Genomic DNA, 13,945 nt, shown 5'->3' with positions numbered 1-13,945 from the left:
GTCCTGGTGCCCCATGGGGCTGGCAGGTGTCACTGAGGGCCTGCCTGTGCCTGGGGACTCTGGCTGCTGCAGGGATGCTACTAGCACCCTGTGCCTTGCCCACTCATGGGTGAGACTGCAGGAGGTGCACCTTGTGTGTCCTCTCCTTCTGCTGTCCCTGTGCTTGGGCAGGGAGACAGAGCCTTGAGTCAACCCTGGTGTGATCTCAAGCTGAAGATCCCTGGAGAGATGCCTGTGTTGGCTCCTGGGCCCCTCCATGGGCAGGCCGGAGGTGGAGGGCTCGGCCCCTCAGACCCCCAGGCATGGGGGTCCCCACAGCCCCTCTGCAGGTAGGGGTGGGGTCCCAGGGTGGGAGCCTGGTGTGACAGGGCAGGGAGGGGGGGGCTCTGTGTCACAATTAAGGTACGATTTTCCACGCCATGCCGCACGGCTGCTGTGGAGGGTTCAGAGCCCTCACTGCCATGGGCACACTGTAATGCCTTTTTGTTTCTTCTTTTTTTTTTTTTTAATTTTTTTTCCTTTTTTTTTTTTCTTCCTTCCCTCCATAGTTCGTGCCATTTATGAGTCATGTATGGTACCAATAAAATGACTTTTCGGTTTGAAGTTGTCCTGATCACTTATATCTGAGCATGGAGCCCGGCTGATGCAGGCAAGGCAGACAGGGGTCCCCTCATGTCCCTGATGTCCTGGTAAGGGTGTGGGCACAGGGCTCACTGTGCTCCCTGGATGATGCTGGCCTGCCTCTGCCTGCTGGCTCCCTGCCGTGCTGTGGAAAGCAGAAATCCCAGCAAGGGTAAAGTACAGGGTTGCTGAGAAATGGCCCAGTCCCCAAGCCAGAGCTCGAGGCCTGCCTGGACATCCAGGTGATGGGCACATTCCCTGGGGAGCAGTGGGGGCAGTGTAATCCTGCCTGGGAACAGGGCAGGAGCAGCTGAGCAGCATGGAGATGTCCTGGGGGGAGCAAAGGAAGGACGGGACCAATAGCGGGCCAGCCTCCTTGGGGACTATGCCAATCTCCTTCCAGAACCTGAGGTGCCCTGTGCCAGCATTATTTGGGATATTCAGAAAGCCATGCTCATAAAACAGGGCTGATGCAGCAGAGGGTGAGAGCAGGATGAGCCTGTATCTTCAGAGTAGATAGGTAGCAGGGGTTGAGTTGACATCTGCAGTGAGGGGTGTCACCAGGCTATCCTTTCCCCTGACAGGGCTGAGGTTGGGGGTGCTACAGGGTACAGGTGTCACCCCCTTGTTCTGTGGACCCCTGAGAGCCTTGGGGCTGGCAGCACTTTTCCTGTATGCAAAAATGCTGCATGATGTGATGGCTGGGGAGGGCAGCTGGGCAGGTGAGGGCAGGTTGACCCAGGTGAGCCCACGGTGTAGCACCCAGAGCTGAGGCATCAATACCCTTGTTTCTGGCATGCCCTGAGCTCTGGCAGGCTCAGTGAGATGCCCTGGGTGGGAAGGGATCAATGGCCTGCAGGAGCAGATCCTGCCATCTGTGGCAGATCCTGTATATGCCTGGCTGGATCTTGCACATGCACCTGGGAATTGCTGGAGGGCCCCAAGGCCCCCACACTTAGGGGGTTGATGTCTGACCTGGAAAGCCCAAGGATACCTTGAAGCTCCCAAACCTCCTTCCCCACATCAGTTCCAGTGCTGTGAGAAAATCACGACTTGCTTTTTTTTTTCCCCTCCTTTTTTGTTGGGATGAATCTGTGTCCTCTGTTGCCCTGTCCCAATGCCAGTGCTGTGCCACAGGGTCCCACATGACACTCTGGCACCCAGCATGGGCCAGACCAGGAAGAAAACCCGAAGCAGGGCTGTTCTCCTCCCTGTGCTAAGGTCACGGAGGGCAGCGATGCCTGCTTGTGCCAAGGAAAGTTAAGCAGTAACTGCAGGTGGCAATGAGCAAGGCGTGGGTGATGGAGGGGGCAGGGAGCTCACCATGCAAAAGGCATTCAGGTACCGCTCACCCAGAGTCCCTACTGGTCCATGTCCAAAAGCCTGTGGTGTCTCATGCAGGGACACAGGGCAAGGGTAGAGGACCGTGCTGGGGGCTCCAGCTACTCCAGGGCAGGAGGACACAGTTGAGGGCTGGCACAGGGGCAAGGTGGGCAGCGTGGGCGGGCTGCCGGCAAGGGTGCTGTGGCAGGGTGGGCTTCTGGAGGGGCCAGCGGTGGCTCTGGCAGTGAGGGGTGAGTGCTGGCTCTGTTAGACAAGGAGGGAGCATCCCCAGGCAGAGGGCCTGTGGGCGGCAGGCTCTCCCATGCGGGACAGGGCAGGGGCCGGGGTCTCTGGGGGAGATGCAGGATGCCAGGGTGGGCCGGGGCAAGGAGCAGGCGTGATCGCCGGGTGGAAGGGTGCAGCGGGGAGGGGTGGGGCAGAGGGCTCCCCCTCGGCAGAGGAGGGGGCCGGTGCGGCCGCACGGCCCGGACAGATCCCGGCGGGCCGGGGCGGAAGGGGCGGCTCTGTCCGGCCCTTCCCGCACCTCCCGGGGCCGCCCGCGCCGCGGGCTCGGTGCGGAGCCGTGCCGAGCTGGGGAGCTCCGCCCGCCGGGACGTGACCCCCGGGGCAGCTGCCCCGCGTCCACCGGGTGCGTCCGCGGCACAAGCGGGAGCGACCCCCGGCCCCTCCCCGCTCCTGCCCCCGGTTGCGGCTCCCGGAGCTCCGGCGGCGGGGCGGGGGATGGAGCCACGCGGCGTGGGAAAGCTCTGCGGGGAGCGGGGCTGGAGCCGAGAGGGCGCCCAGCCTTGGAGAAAAAATGCTGTCTGTGGGGGCCGGGAGGCTGTTCATCGCTTGGGGGGACCGGGACGCGTGTGAAAAATGCTGGGTTTGCTGCAGTGCCCCATTTCGGAAGGTTTTTAGATGCAAAACCTGCTTATGTGGCTACAGCTGGTTTGTGTTGAAATTGTGAAGGGCTCAACGCGCCCCATCCCGAAGGGATGCAGATGGTGTGGGGCGGAGCGGGCGGGACGGCTGCCCTCGGGATCACCCCGGGCCACCCAGCTCCTGGGCTGGGGCAGGAGGAAACCAGCATGGGCAGGGAAGCTTAGCGGAGGGCGAGGAGAGGGACTCTTCCCGATGCCTGAGTCGGGACAGGTCGCTGGTGACCCTGCCCCGGAGGCGGCCCGAGGTGGCCGGGTGCCAGGAGCCGTAAGGGGCAGGGTGGGGCGATCCCGGCATCGCCTCCTGCCCCGGCAAACAGCTTGTCAGCAGTCATCGCTGAAACTTAAACAAACCACAGACCTGGGCAGTGGCACGGTGCAGCCGGACCCTGCCGCAGCCCTGGGCGCAGAGGGGTGTCAGAGGACAGGGTGAGTGCTCTGAATCCGCTTCATCCCTCACAGCCCCCGGTCCCTCGTGGGCACCTCCTGCCTGGCTTCCCACCCACTCCACTGCTCACAGGACTCCCCATCCTTCCTCGGTGCTCTCCCGCAGCTCTTTTCTTCCGGGCAGGACCGGGCAGGTGCTTGATTTTTTCTCTCTGCATTTCCTGGTCGGAGGCAGGGCAGGCTGCGTGGTCCCGTGCCCCGACGACAGCGACAGCTCCTCCCGGTGCCCAGGTGTCCACAGGAGCTGCTGCGATGGAGCTGGGGAACATTTCGAAGCCCACGTACGGGCCTGGCCCGGAGGCGCCGGGGAGCAGCACGCCGGGGCTGGTGACAATGGCACACGGCTTCCTGCGGCTGGTGCAGCCCAACCCCCTGCCCATAGGTGAGTGCATGGCGGCGGGGGGCTGGCAGTGCTGGGGGGATGCTTGGGTCCCCGTTAAACATGAGCCCTCCTTCAGTGCCGACTGTCCATCCAGCATTTAAACACTGGGTTACTGGCTAAGGAGGGATATGGCTGGGGTAATCAGGAATGGGATCCCAAGGATTGCCTGCTGTGTCCTGCTCATGTCCCATAACAACTGTGGGGCTATCTTAGCTGGGCCCCAGGACAGGTGTTAGTGGTAGTGCTGCCTTGCAGACTCCTTTCCCATTCTCCCTCCAGGTACCTTAATCCTAGGCCCCCAAAGTGTGCAGAGCAAACCCACTCTGCCTGCAGGGTCTTTGCCTGCCTTGCAGCCCCCTGTGCTTGCTGGCCACCAAGAGCAGTGTGTCCCAGTGCCAGTGGCAACACTGTGGGCTCTCCCTGTGCACTGCCCTGCTTTCCAGCACTTGTCCTTGCTCTTGTTGCTGTCACAGCTCTGTCCTGAAGCAGCTGCAGGTTTGCACAGGTGATACCAGGGCCCTGCAGCTTCTCGATATTCATGGCGCAAGTACTTCCCACCTGGAGGGAAATGCCACTCTGGCTGCTGCCACTTGTATTTCCTCCTTCACTGGCTTCAACCCTTGCTCACCATCAATGTGCTAGCAGAGGTGTGGCTGGCACACATGGCTTTATGGACTTGTGTCACATAGACACCAGGGTATATGTGCCCCAAGTGCTATTAAGGCTTGTACTGAGGGCATGGGGCACAGGCAGGGAGAACCCTGGGAATGAAAGAGGCAGCGTGGCAGTGGGCCTTTGCCCCAGTACTCATTCCTCACTGGCAGTGCCCTTGGCTATCTGTGTGAGGCTGGGCTGCAGCAGGGCAGCCCCATGGGTAGTGTCCCTTATGCCCACTGTGGTGAAGAACCCCCTCGTTCTGTGGACCCCTGGGAGCCTTGGGGCTGGCAGCACTTTCCTGTGTGCAAAAAAGCTGCATGATGTGATGGCTGGGGAGGGCAGCTGCAAGGGAGAAAAATGCCATACTCTGAGCTGGTCTGAGGTGATGCCTCGGGCTGAGAGTGCCTCTCCGGGGTGAGCAGGGTCTGGGGCCCTCTTGGAGAGCCCCATAGGGCCCAGCACCTGCTCACAGCCCTCTGTGCTTCTTGTCTCCCAGATATGATTAATTTTGGGCAATCCCAGAGTGAGTCCAGCTGGGAGGACATCCACGAGGTGAGCAGGCAGCTGAGGTGGGGAGCTGACAGCCCCAGACCACCGTGTACTGGGGGATGCTGGTGGGTGCTGCTCTGAGGCTGAGCCCTGGATGCTGTGCAGCAGCGAGGGGAGACGTTCTGCTCCCTGGGGGGACCCATTTTATCTGTTTGGGTCTGGACAGGGTGTGCAGAGCTGAGGAACCTTCAGGGCTCAGCGTTATGCTGCCTCTCATTCTTCCTATCCCAGCTGCTGCTCTATGAACTGGGTTTCCTCGTCTGCGCGGCCATTGGAATCCTGCTCATCATCCTCGTGCCGCTGGTGGGATGCTGCTTCTGCTGCTGCCGCTGCTGCGGGCACTGCGGGGGCCGCATGTACCAGAAGCAGGGCCGGGGGATGGGCTGCCGGCGCCGGGCTCTCTGGACCTCTGTCCTGCTGCTCTCCGCTTTCCTCCTGTGAGTGCGCGGCCGGGAGGCTCCGGATGGAACCCGGGGGTGGCTGGAAATGCCGGCGCTCGGCGGCCGTGCCAGGAAACTGCCATTGTTCACGAGCAGATCCCGGCACGGCGGGACAAAGGAGAGGAAGGCCGGCGGTGGGAAGCTGGCCCCGGGGGGCTGCGCATTGGCACCGTGCAGACCTTTCCCGACAGCTTCCCCAAGGTGTACCGGGCTCCCCCCTGCCTCAGTTTCCTGTGTCCCTCCTCTCTGGTCCCTCAGTGCAGGGCACTTGCTGGGATGCTCCAGCAACCCTGCACACTCACTGGTGTGCTCCAGACCCTGCGGGCTGGGGTCTGTGTGGGTGGATGTGGAGAGTATTGGGACTGAACTCCCCATATGCTGACCCTGCCACCCTTCCCTCGCAGGGCTGGTGGTGTCTGTGCCCTCATCAGCAATGCCCGCTTCTCCCAGGCTGTGAAGAGCACCTTCCCCAATGTGAACAGCACTCTGCATGACGTCCACACCTACGCGGCCTCCGTCCCCCAGGCACGCATGGTCCCCCTGCCATGTCTTGGGGGCAAGGGGCCAGGCAGGAGGAGCAGCCCAAGTAGCCCCCTGGGGAAGGGCAGCAGAGGGGCTGGCAGTAGAGAAAGGTCCCCACCCTCACTGACACCACATGTCTGTCCCTACAGCAAGTCGATTTTATCATCAGCAGGAGCGATGTCCCGCTGGACTACGCCAACCACAGCCTCCAGGGTGAGGGTGTGCAATGGGAGGGGCTGGAGCATCCCCATGGTTCTGTGGCGAGCTGCTCCAGGGCTGGGGGTTCTTGGGCAGTGGGGTGTGGTGTGGGTTTACCTTTCTGCCCTGTGGATGGTTGCTGACCCTGTGGGCCACTGGGCTGGTTGTTATGGGGATGTCTAAAGGGACTGAGTCTGGAGGCTCTTCCAAGCTCCAGCTCTGCCCCAGCTGTTGCTTTTCTTCATTCAGGCTCCTCTCTTGGAAGGGTGATGTAGGTGGTGCGAGGGTGGGGAGGTCCCCACATTGCCCCCCACCTGGAGGTTGGGTGAGGGAGGGGTGCTGGTGGTGTCAGTGTTTTCACCAGCTTTGCTGCAAGCCCCAGGACCTTGCAGGGATCCTGTCATTGACATCACCTCTCCCATCTCTGCAGACATTGGGCCCAACCTGGGCGCTATGATCACCTCGCGCATCAGGAGCAGCATGGACGGGGCTCTGGGATCTCTCCAGAACCTTTTGCAAGGTACTGGCCCCATCCCTGGGACTCTGGCAAGGGACTCAGGGGGATGCTGGAACCAGGAGATGGGGGGGTAGGTGCATGTTTGGATAAGGCTCCCTTGGAGGTGGATCCCTTTGGCCTCCCAACCACATGCTGGGGCAAGTGCCATGACTTTGAGGGCACCCCTATGTTGCATTTTTTCATGGGTTCCCGAGGTTCAGCTGGGTGAAAATGAGTCCCTGCCCCACTGGCAGGATGAGGCCCTGAGGTCCCCACTACCTCCCCAGGGATGAAGACACTGAAGGACACCTTTGGCAACATTGCCGTCAGTCGCTCAGACCTCGAGGAGCTGCAGGGCAACTACAGCCAGCGGTTGATCAGCCTGCGGGACAAGCTCAACCACACCCTGCAGAACTGTGGCCTGCCCTGCAGCCATGTGTCCCTGGACGGGCTCACCTTCACTGCCAACTTCAGCACGGTGAGGAGGGACAAGGTGCAGGTGGGGGGCCCCAGCAGCCCCTGGCCCAACCCCCACCGCTCCCTCACCCCAGGCTCTTCCCTGCAGATCCCAGGTGTGGAGCAGCAGCTGGAGGCCCTGCGTGAGGTCTCTGACTCAAACATAGAGACTGATTTAGAGGAGGTAAGGGGTGTTCCCTTCACCCAGGCACAAAGCTGGGTGCTCCTGCAACTGCTGGGGCTGTGCTGATGGGGAATGGCGTGGGAAGAGCTCTGTCAGGAGTTCAGTGTGTGACATGGAGGGAGGGGCTGGCCAGAGGTCTGCTTGCTGTCCTAACCATCCTTGCACACTGGTAGGGTGGCCTGGGTGCTGTGGGGAGTCTGGCTGTCCTGTGCTACTAGAATCTGGGGACAAGGGGATGTTCTGCTCAGCCCTGGATTGTAGGCAGGGATGTGAGTTTCATGCTGTGCTCCCCTGGATGCAGGTTAACAGAACACTGGAGATGGTCCCTGACAAGGTGCAAGAGCAGTCCCAGGAAGTGGTGGCAAGTAAGCAGGGCTTTGTGTGCTGACTTCTCCCTCTTCTAGGGTTCCCTCCTCCCTTTTCAAGCCCATCTTTCCTGGAGGCCTTCCCTGCAGCCCTGGCTGTCCCCAGGTGCCATCATGCCAATGTCATTCTTGGCCAGGACTACCCCTTTCCTATCCTTTCTGAGTCCCTGCTGCCTGGGTGGCAGCTCACAATGTCAGCGTGTCCCCATTCCTTGCAGAGAGCCAGGACCAGCTGGGCCTCATCAGGCAGGAGATCAGAAGCTTGAAGGAAGAATTGCCGTTCCTGGATGTGGAGGAGAAAGTTGAGGCCTTTGTGAATGATGCCACATCAGTACTGAAGGAGTACAGGGAGCCAGTCATTGCCTGGGATGGGCTCAGGTGAGTGAGAGACTGCTGGTCCTGGCTCCATTGTCTGGAGAGTTTTAAGGCTCCTGCTCCTCCAGTTGCTGGAGGTGGGGGCCTGCTGGGTGGTGGAGTTGTGGGTACAGGGTGGTCAGAGCTTTGCAGACACACATGCCCCTTCCCTGCTGTGGTGTCTGGGACCCGTTTTCCTCCCCATGAAGGCAGCTGTGGGCTGTAGGGTGCTGCTCAGGGTCCCAGGCTCTGCTACCTGACTCCTGCCCTTTGTCTTCCCCAGGTTGATTGTATGTGCCCTTCTGTGCTGCACAGTGCTGCTGGTGGTCCTCTGCAATGTTTTAGGGCTGCTGCTGGGGCCCCTGGGGCTGAAGGAAGGTGTGCTGCCCACACAGCGCAGCAGCCTCTCTGATGCTGGCGGGAACTTCTTCATGGCGTGAGGCTCAACTGGCTGCCAAGGACACGTGTGGGAGTGGTGGGATGGGTGGGCAGGGCTGGCCTGGGAATGCTCGAGCTCCTAAACCATCGTGTTACTGCAGCTGAATGGCCTGCCCCATGACAACTCCCTGTGCAGGTGGTAAATTGAAGGCCAAATGTGGTGCTGGTGAGAGGCATTCAAGGGGAGCCCGTTTGCCCCGCGATGGCGAGGGCTGGCAGTGTGTGCGTGGGTCCTGCAGCTCTGCGGGGGAGTGCTGGCTTGCAAAGCTGTGGGAAGCTATTCTGGAATCCAAGCTCCAGGGTAGAGCCCAGTCATGCTCTGGGGTCTGAAGGCAGAGCAGAGACAAGTTTGTGGGAAGGGTGGTGTTCCCACAACTTTGGGGATGAGGGGTGTGTAACCCCTGGGCTCTTCGAGCTGGAGGCAATGCCAGCATCAGTGCTGGGCCACAGGACTGCTGGTACTGATGGCATTTCTGTCCCGGCAGAGGGGTTGGCTTCAGTTTCATCTTCTTCTGGCTGCTCATGCTGCTGGTGATGATCATCTTTGTGCTGGGGGGGAACATTTACATGCTCTTCTGTGAGTCCTGGCGCAACCAGCAGCTCTTCCAGGTAAGCTCGCTGTGGGGAAACAGCCCTGCCTGGAGATACTGCTTCCTAAATGAGGGCTGCTGGTGGAGCAGAGGCAGCACTAGCCATTTAGGATGTTCTACCAAGGTGTCCTGCTCTGTCCTGTGTCTAGTTTCTCCATCTCTTTCCTTGCTCTTAGCTCCTGGACACCCCTGGTGTGATCCCAAACTTCAATCTCTCAGAGCTGCTGGGCCTGAAGGGTGACACGGCAAACTTCTCAGAGATATACAGGTAGGTCCCAGCCCTGACACTGTGCCTTTGGTGGGGGTAGAGCTGCTCAATGCCCTCAGATGCTCTCCAGGAGCAGGACAGCTTTCCCTACCTTCCCAGGCTGTGGGTAGGCACTGATTGCAGGGAAGGAGCAAGGTGCAACCTACCTGCACAGGTGAGGACATGTTCCTGGGACAGGGTGGTCCTCACCTGCCCTGTTTTCAACCCTATGCCCCTATCCTGCAGGCAGTGCCAGCAAGATGCTTCTCTGTGGCAAACTCTGCACTTGGACCAGAGCATGTCCCTGGATGAGCTCTTGAATATCAGCCAGGTGAGCGTAGGGGTGCCAGGATCTTGAGGACAGGGGTCCAGACCAAAAGCTGAGGGGACAGTGAGGTGCCGGCATCTTTCCCATCATGGTCCCCTTTGCTCTGGCAGTACACAGGAAACATCTCCACAGTTTTCGAGAAGATGAACATCACCCTAAGCCCCATCTTCCTGCTCAGCCAGAGCCAGAAAGACCTGCTGCTGAATGCCAGTCGGGCCGGACAGCCCCCCAACTTCACCCTCACCCTGGAGCAGGTGTGCTGGGTATAGCCTGGGCTTGGGATTGGGGGGCTTGCATGTGGGTTGGGGAGGTCTACTGCTGTCTCCTTTGCTGCTGTGGGAGTCCTCTGCCATCTGTGTAACCCATTAGGGTAACTAGGCACATCATCTGCCCAGAAGGCCCTGGCTCCACTCTGCCCCACAAAGAAGAGGTATAGTTCCCCTTATGAACCCCTTTTTTCATTCTCATAGCTGTCTCTGCCTTTTCCAGCTGGATCAGAATATGACCCAGGGAAGCCTCCTGGATCTGGCTGCAGAGTTGGAGCAGCTGGCAGAAAAAGTGGTGAGAGACCATGACATTCCAGGGCCATAGCCACCCTGTCCCAAAGACACTGGTTGCGGGGCTCCTCTGTGCCTGCCTGAGTGTTGGAGGGAGGCCCTTTACTCTCACCCAGCTCTTTTCTCCAGCCTGCCTGGCCCATCAGCTGGCTGTGGTGAGGCACAGAGCTGGGCACTGCTGACTGCGGCTCTTCCAGGGCGCGGATGAGAAGGTGGCCCTGGAAGATAACGCTCGCGAACTGAGGGAGCTGGAAAAGGAGATGCAGGCGAGCTTCTCTGGGCCACTGGTGAGCAGTGCTGGGGGATGTCCTGGGGATGCTGGGTTGGGCTTCCCTAGAGCTCAGAGCCTGCTGGCAGGGTCTTATGTGAGCTGTGGGGTCTGCACCTCTGACACCCCTTCCCTCTGTCCCCAGCAAAGTCTGAAGGAGAACATCCACTCAGTGCAGCGTGGGGCTGCCCAGCTAGAGGTAAGCTGCATCAGGGTAGTGCATACCAGTCCCAGGCACCCTGCAAAGCACCCTTGAAGTCCTGCAGTGGAGGTGGTGGGACTAACTTGCAGTCTGAGGGGCTGCTATGGGACTCTTTGTGTGCTGCAGGGGCTGTTCATAGGGTAGAGGGAGAGAGGCCATGAACCCTGCCAGGTGCAGGCTCCCTCTGCCTGGGGTACTTGGCACTACCAGTGTGTGACTGCTGGGAACATCACAGCTCTCAGAGGCTGTGCCCCAGGGACAGCTGTTGTGCAGGGTTGGTGAAGTGCAGAAACCCCACTGAGATCACACTGCTGACAGCACCTTTCACCTCAGGGACAGACAACAGCTGCGCTGGACAAAGCCAGCAAAACCCAGGAGTTCCTGGAGAGGGAGACACCAAACATCATCAAGAATGTGAGCTTTCCTTGCCCTGCTGCCAGGTCACACGGAACAGACCCTTTCACCAAGACCTCCCTCTATACAGGGAAGCCAAACCTTGTCTGGCTGTTTGTCCTGCACCCCTGGGTGCCCCTTTCGCTTATGGCATCCCCGGCAAGGGATGTGGGTGGGGTGAAGCATTCAGCCCTATTGCTGCTGGGCTGAGGTGGTCTGAGAGCCCTGACCCTGACATGGAGGGGATATGGGGCATGGGGGGGGATGGTGGGGCAACATCACTCTGTGCTTGCCCCTTCAGGAGACATGGGCCTTCCTGGAGCAGCTGTTGGATTTCTTTGAAACCTACATTTCATGGGCCAAGAGCAGGGTAAGCTGAGCCTTCCGTAGTGAGGTGGAGAGAAGGGAAGAATGAGCTTCGAGGCTTGGTGGATGCTGACATATGCTGTGCCCACCATGTCCCCAGGTGACAGAAGATGTGGCACGTTGCAAGCCCATAGCTCAGTCCTTGGATAATGTGGAGGCCATTGGCTGTGACTATATCATGGACTCTGTGGTGAGTGGAGCAGTGGTGTGTAGAGTGACACACGTGTGTGGGGTGACAGTGAAGTCCTCTTGTCATCCTCATGCACAGGATGAGGGAAACAGGGAAAGATCAGGGATGCACAGGGAACAGTGCTCAGCTTCTGCTCAGCAAACTGCTGTGGCTAAGAGGAAAGGCTGGGCTCTGAGAAGCAGTGAGTGGTTATTGGGGAGTGTTGGGAGCAGAAGAGATGCTCCCAGTTCCTCTCTGGACCTAATGGCTCTTCCTCCACCCCACGCAGAATGCCTTCTGGTTCAGCCTGGGCTGGTGCACCTTATTCCTGCTGCCCAGCATCATCCTGGCTGTCAGACTTGCCAAGTTTTACCGCCGCATGGATATTGCTGATGTGTATAGGTGAGGAGCAGCCCCATCCCCCGTGACTATGCTGGGTCTGGGGTCCCCCTGCCACATGTCCCTTCATGTCCTGTGGCAGCCTGTGGGGCTCAGGCCAAAGTAATGTGGGCTGGGGAGAACCTGAGAGGTGGCTTGGGGCCCTCAGCCTCTGAAGATGGGCATGTTCTGGAGTTTTTCTCTGCCTGCTCTGAACCTCCCATTTGGGTGGACAAAGGTGCATCCCCTTTGGAGGAAGGAGCAAGGCAGGGCTGCAGCCCCAGCCTGGCTCAAGTCCACCCCCTGACTTGCTCTGTTTTGCACCATTTTTGTGCTGGAGCACTGGCATGGGAGCACAGCTGGATGCTGGGCAGAATGCAGTGTGCTGCATGGTTGGTGGCATGCCATGAGGGTGCAATGCTTGTTCACGTGCCTGTGGCCACTGGTGTCCTGGGGCTGCCCGGCACCTCCATCACCAGGACAGGCACTGACCCCTGAGGGTAGTGAGCAGTTTCTAACTGGATTTCCATCTCCATCGTGGCCCTGTGGTGCAGCTGTTGTGCTGGGGGTTCCCCAGCTCCTCTGAGCTGGCTGGAGCCATGGGCTCAGCTGCCCAGGAACCTCAGGGAGCTGAAGTTGAGGTATAGGGATCTGGGTGCTGCTGAGCCACTGAGTGTGGGGCCCTGCTCTGCCTGCCTGGGGAAGGAGCACTGATGCTCTGGGGCCTGTAAGAGCCCATGCTCTCTTCAGATCAGGCAGACAGGGTGGAGGGGACCACAGCACCCTGAAGCCTATGTGCTCTCCCACGAGGCATCTTCTTGCCCCACTAACACTGTCCCCTCATTTTTCTCCCCTCTAGGAATGAAGACTTTGAGATGTAAGCTACTTACACTGCCAGGTCCCTGTGTGGGGTGGGGGGCAGCACCCCTGTAACACAGGGGCATCAGGGGACAAGAGGGAGGGGGGTGGGGACCAGGGTGAGTGCAGACCAAGGAGTGTGCATGCAGTTGTGGTGTCCCCTATCATCTTCCCACACTCCTAAGTCTGGAGGTGCTGCTGGTCTCAGTCTCCCAAGCTGGTGGGTTTGGGGAAAGCTGTCTCCATTCCCTATTTCCTGTGGGGCTGGGTGGGATGATATTTGACCATCCCAGTGCATCCGGAGCTGTCCCTTGATCCCCTCTCTGGCTGGGGGTGACATATATGACCTTGGTTTTGCAGGCCACCAACATTCTACTCCTACAAAATCCCCAGGCCTTCTACAAGGCATTAACTCCCATCACCCACAGATGGAGGAGGAAATGGACAGACCCCCCTCACTTGAAAAATGTGATTATTTATTTTTGCAGGGAGCCTACCTCTTTCCAAGGCTGTAATTTTTGGCGTCAAACAATAAATGGTGTGTTTGTGTGCAGTGTGGGATGTGACTGTGCTCCTCAGGTCTAGCAGTGATGGAAGTACACAGGGCTAGGGGCTGAAGGACTCCCTGCTGCTGGCACAAGCTGAGGCTGTGCCTGGGAGCAGAGGGCTCTTTGTGGTGTTCCCAGGTGTGCTTTGCTCACAGCCAGCCTATGGGTTGATACAAGATCACTGCTCAGTGTCACTAAGACTGAGTGATGTTCCCCTCACTGGGCAGCCCTTTGCACCTCTGACTGGGTGAGTGCCAAGTCCCTCCCTGGGACAAGCTACATAAAGTCTCCTGTCCATGAAGTGTTACCCCAAGCTGTCCCCAGCACATGAGCTCTTCCCTCTGGCATAGATACCCTAGTATGTATCATCTGTGGATTTCCAGTGAGTTTATGGGGTGACTGCAGCCCACACCTCCTTCCCTCAGCAAGATATGGCGGCATGGATATTTTCTGTGGCCATCCCTGCACACCCCATGCTCTGCATAGAAAGAGCTGCATGCACAGATAAAGGGCAACTTGGTCTAGTAGAGCCTTGGGGTGAGTCCAGCCATTGCTTTGTGCTGCTCCCTGGTGCAAGTGCAGGGACCATCCCAAAAGCCGTGTCAGGCACAGGGGATATACGCGAGCAGCTTGACTCATTTCCTTTGTTGCAAAGTCCAAGTTTCTTT

General features: G+C 59.2%; 1 protein-coding gene across 5 annotated transcripts; it reads left to right on the top strand.

The window, feature by feature from the left end:
• The first annotated feature begins 2,465 nt into the window (after positions 1 to 2,465).
• On the top strand, positions 2,466 to 13,282 carry LOC111931247 (prominin-1-A-like). 5 transcript variants are annotated; one of them, XM_086901224.1, is made up of 26 exons: positions 2,500 to 2,593; positions 3,348 to 3,466; positions 3,564 to 3,714; positions 4,868 to 4,923; positions 5,152 to 5,357; positions 5,765 to 5,885; positions 6,032 to 6,095; positions 6,511 to 6,600; positions 6,864 to 7,054; positions 7,142 to 7,216; positions 7,518 to 7,581; positions 7,800 to 7,959; positions 8,219 to 8,371; positions 8,859 to 8,982; positions 9,140 to 9,231; positions 9,457 to 9,541; positions 9,649 to 9,792; positions 10,028 to 10,099; positions 10,293 to 10,382; positions 10,509 to 10,562; positions 10,899 to 10,979; positions 11,260 to 11,328; positions 11,425 to 11,514; positions 11,783 to 11,895; positions 12,731 to 12,748; positions 13,090 to 13,282. In XM_086901224.1, the coding sequence occupies exons 3-26, from the start codon at positions 3,585 to 3,587 to the stop codon at positions 13,139 to 13,141; spliced, it is 2,394 nt and encodes a 797-aa protein (XP_086757350.1). In that variant the 5' UTR covers positions 2,500 to 2,593; positions 3,348 to 3,466; positions 3,564 to 3,584; the 3' UTR covers positions 13,142 to 13,282. The 5 variants fall into 5 exon arrangements, with proteins under 5 accessions (XP_086757348.1, XP_086757349.1, XP_086757350.1 ...); XM_086901222.1 differs by lacking the exon at positions 3,348 to 3,466 and having other exon boundaries at positions 2,466 to 2,593; positions 3,508 to 3,714; XM_086901223.1 differs by lacking the exon at positions 3,348 to 3,466 and having other exon boundaries at positions 2,485 to 2,593; positions 3,504 to 3,714.
• The last annotated feature ends 663 nt before the right edge of the window (positions 13,283 to 13,945 follow it).

This window comes from Cyanistes caeruleus, chromosome 8 (genome assembly GCF_971803275.1).
Source record: "Cyanistes caeruleus chromosome 8, bCyaCae1.hap1.1, whole genome shotgun sequence".
NCBI classification, from domain to species: domain Eukaryota; kingdom Metazoa; phylum Chordata; class Aves; order Passeriformes; family Paridae; genus Cyanistes; species Cyanistes caeruleus.
This window is presented reverse-complemented; position numbering and strand designations above follow the sequence as displayed.

Excerpts from the sequence above, each read along its gene's own strand:
- LOC111931247 (XM_086901222.1), top strand. The coding sequence starts at position 3,585 with ATGGAGCTGGGGAACATTTCGAAGCCCACGTACGGGCCTGGCCCGGAG. Across the intron at positions 3,715-4,867 it reads GCCCAACCCCCTGCCCATAG|ATATGATTAATTTTGGGCAA; the intron begins GTGAGTGCATGG and ends CTTGTCTCCCAG. Across the intron at positions 9,793-10,027 it reads TCACCCTCACCCTGGAGCAG|CTGGATCAGAATATGACCCA; the intron begins GTGTGCTGGGTA and ends TGCCTTTTCCAG.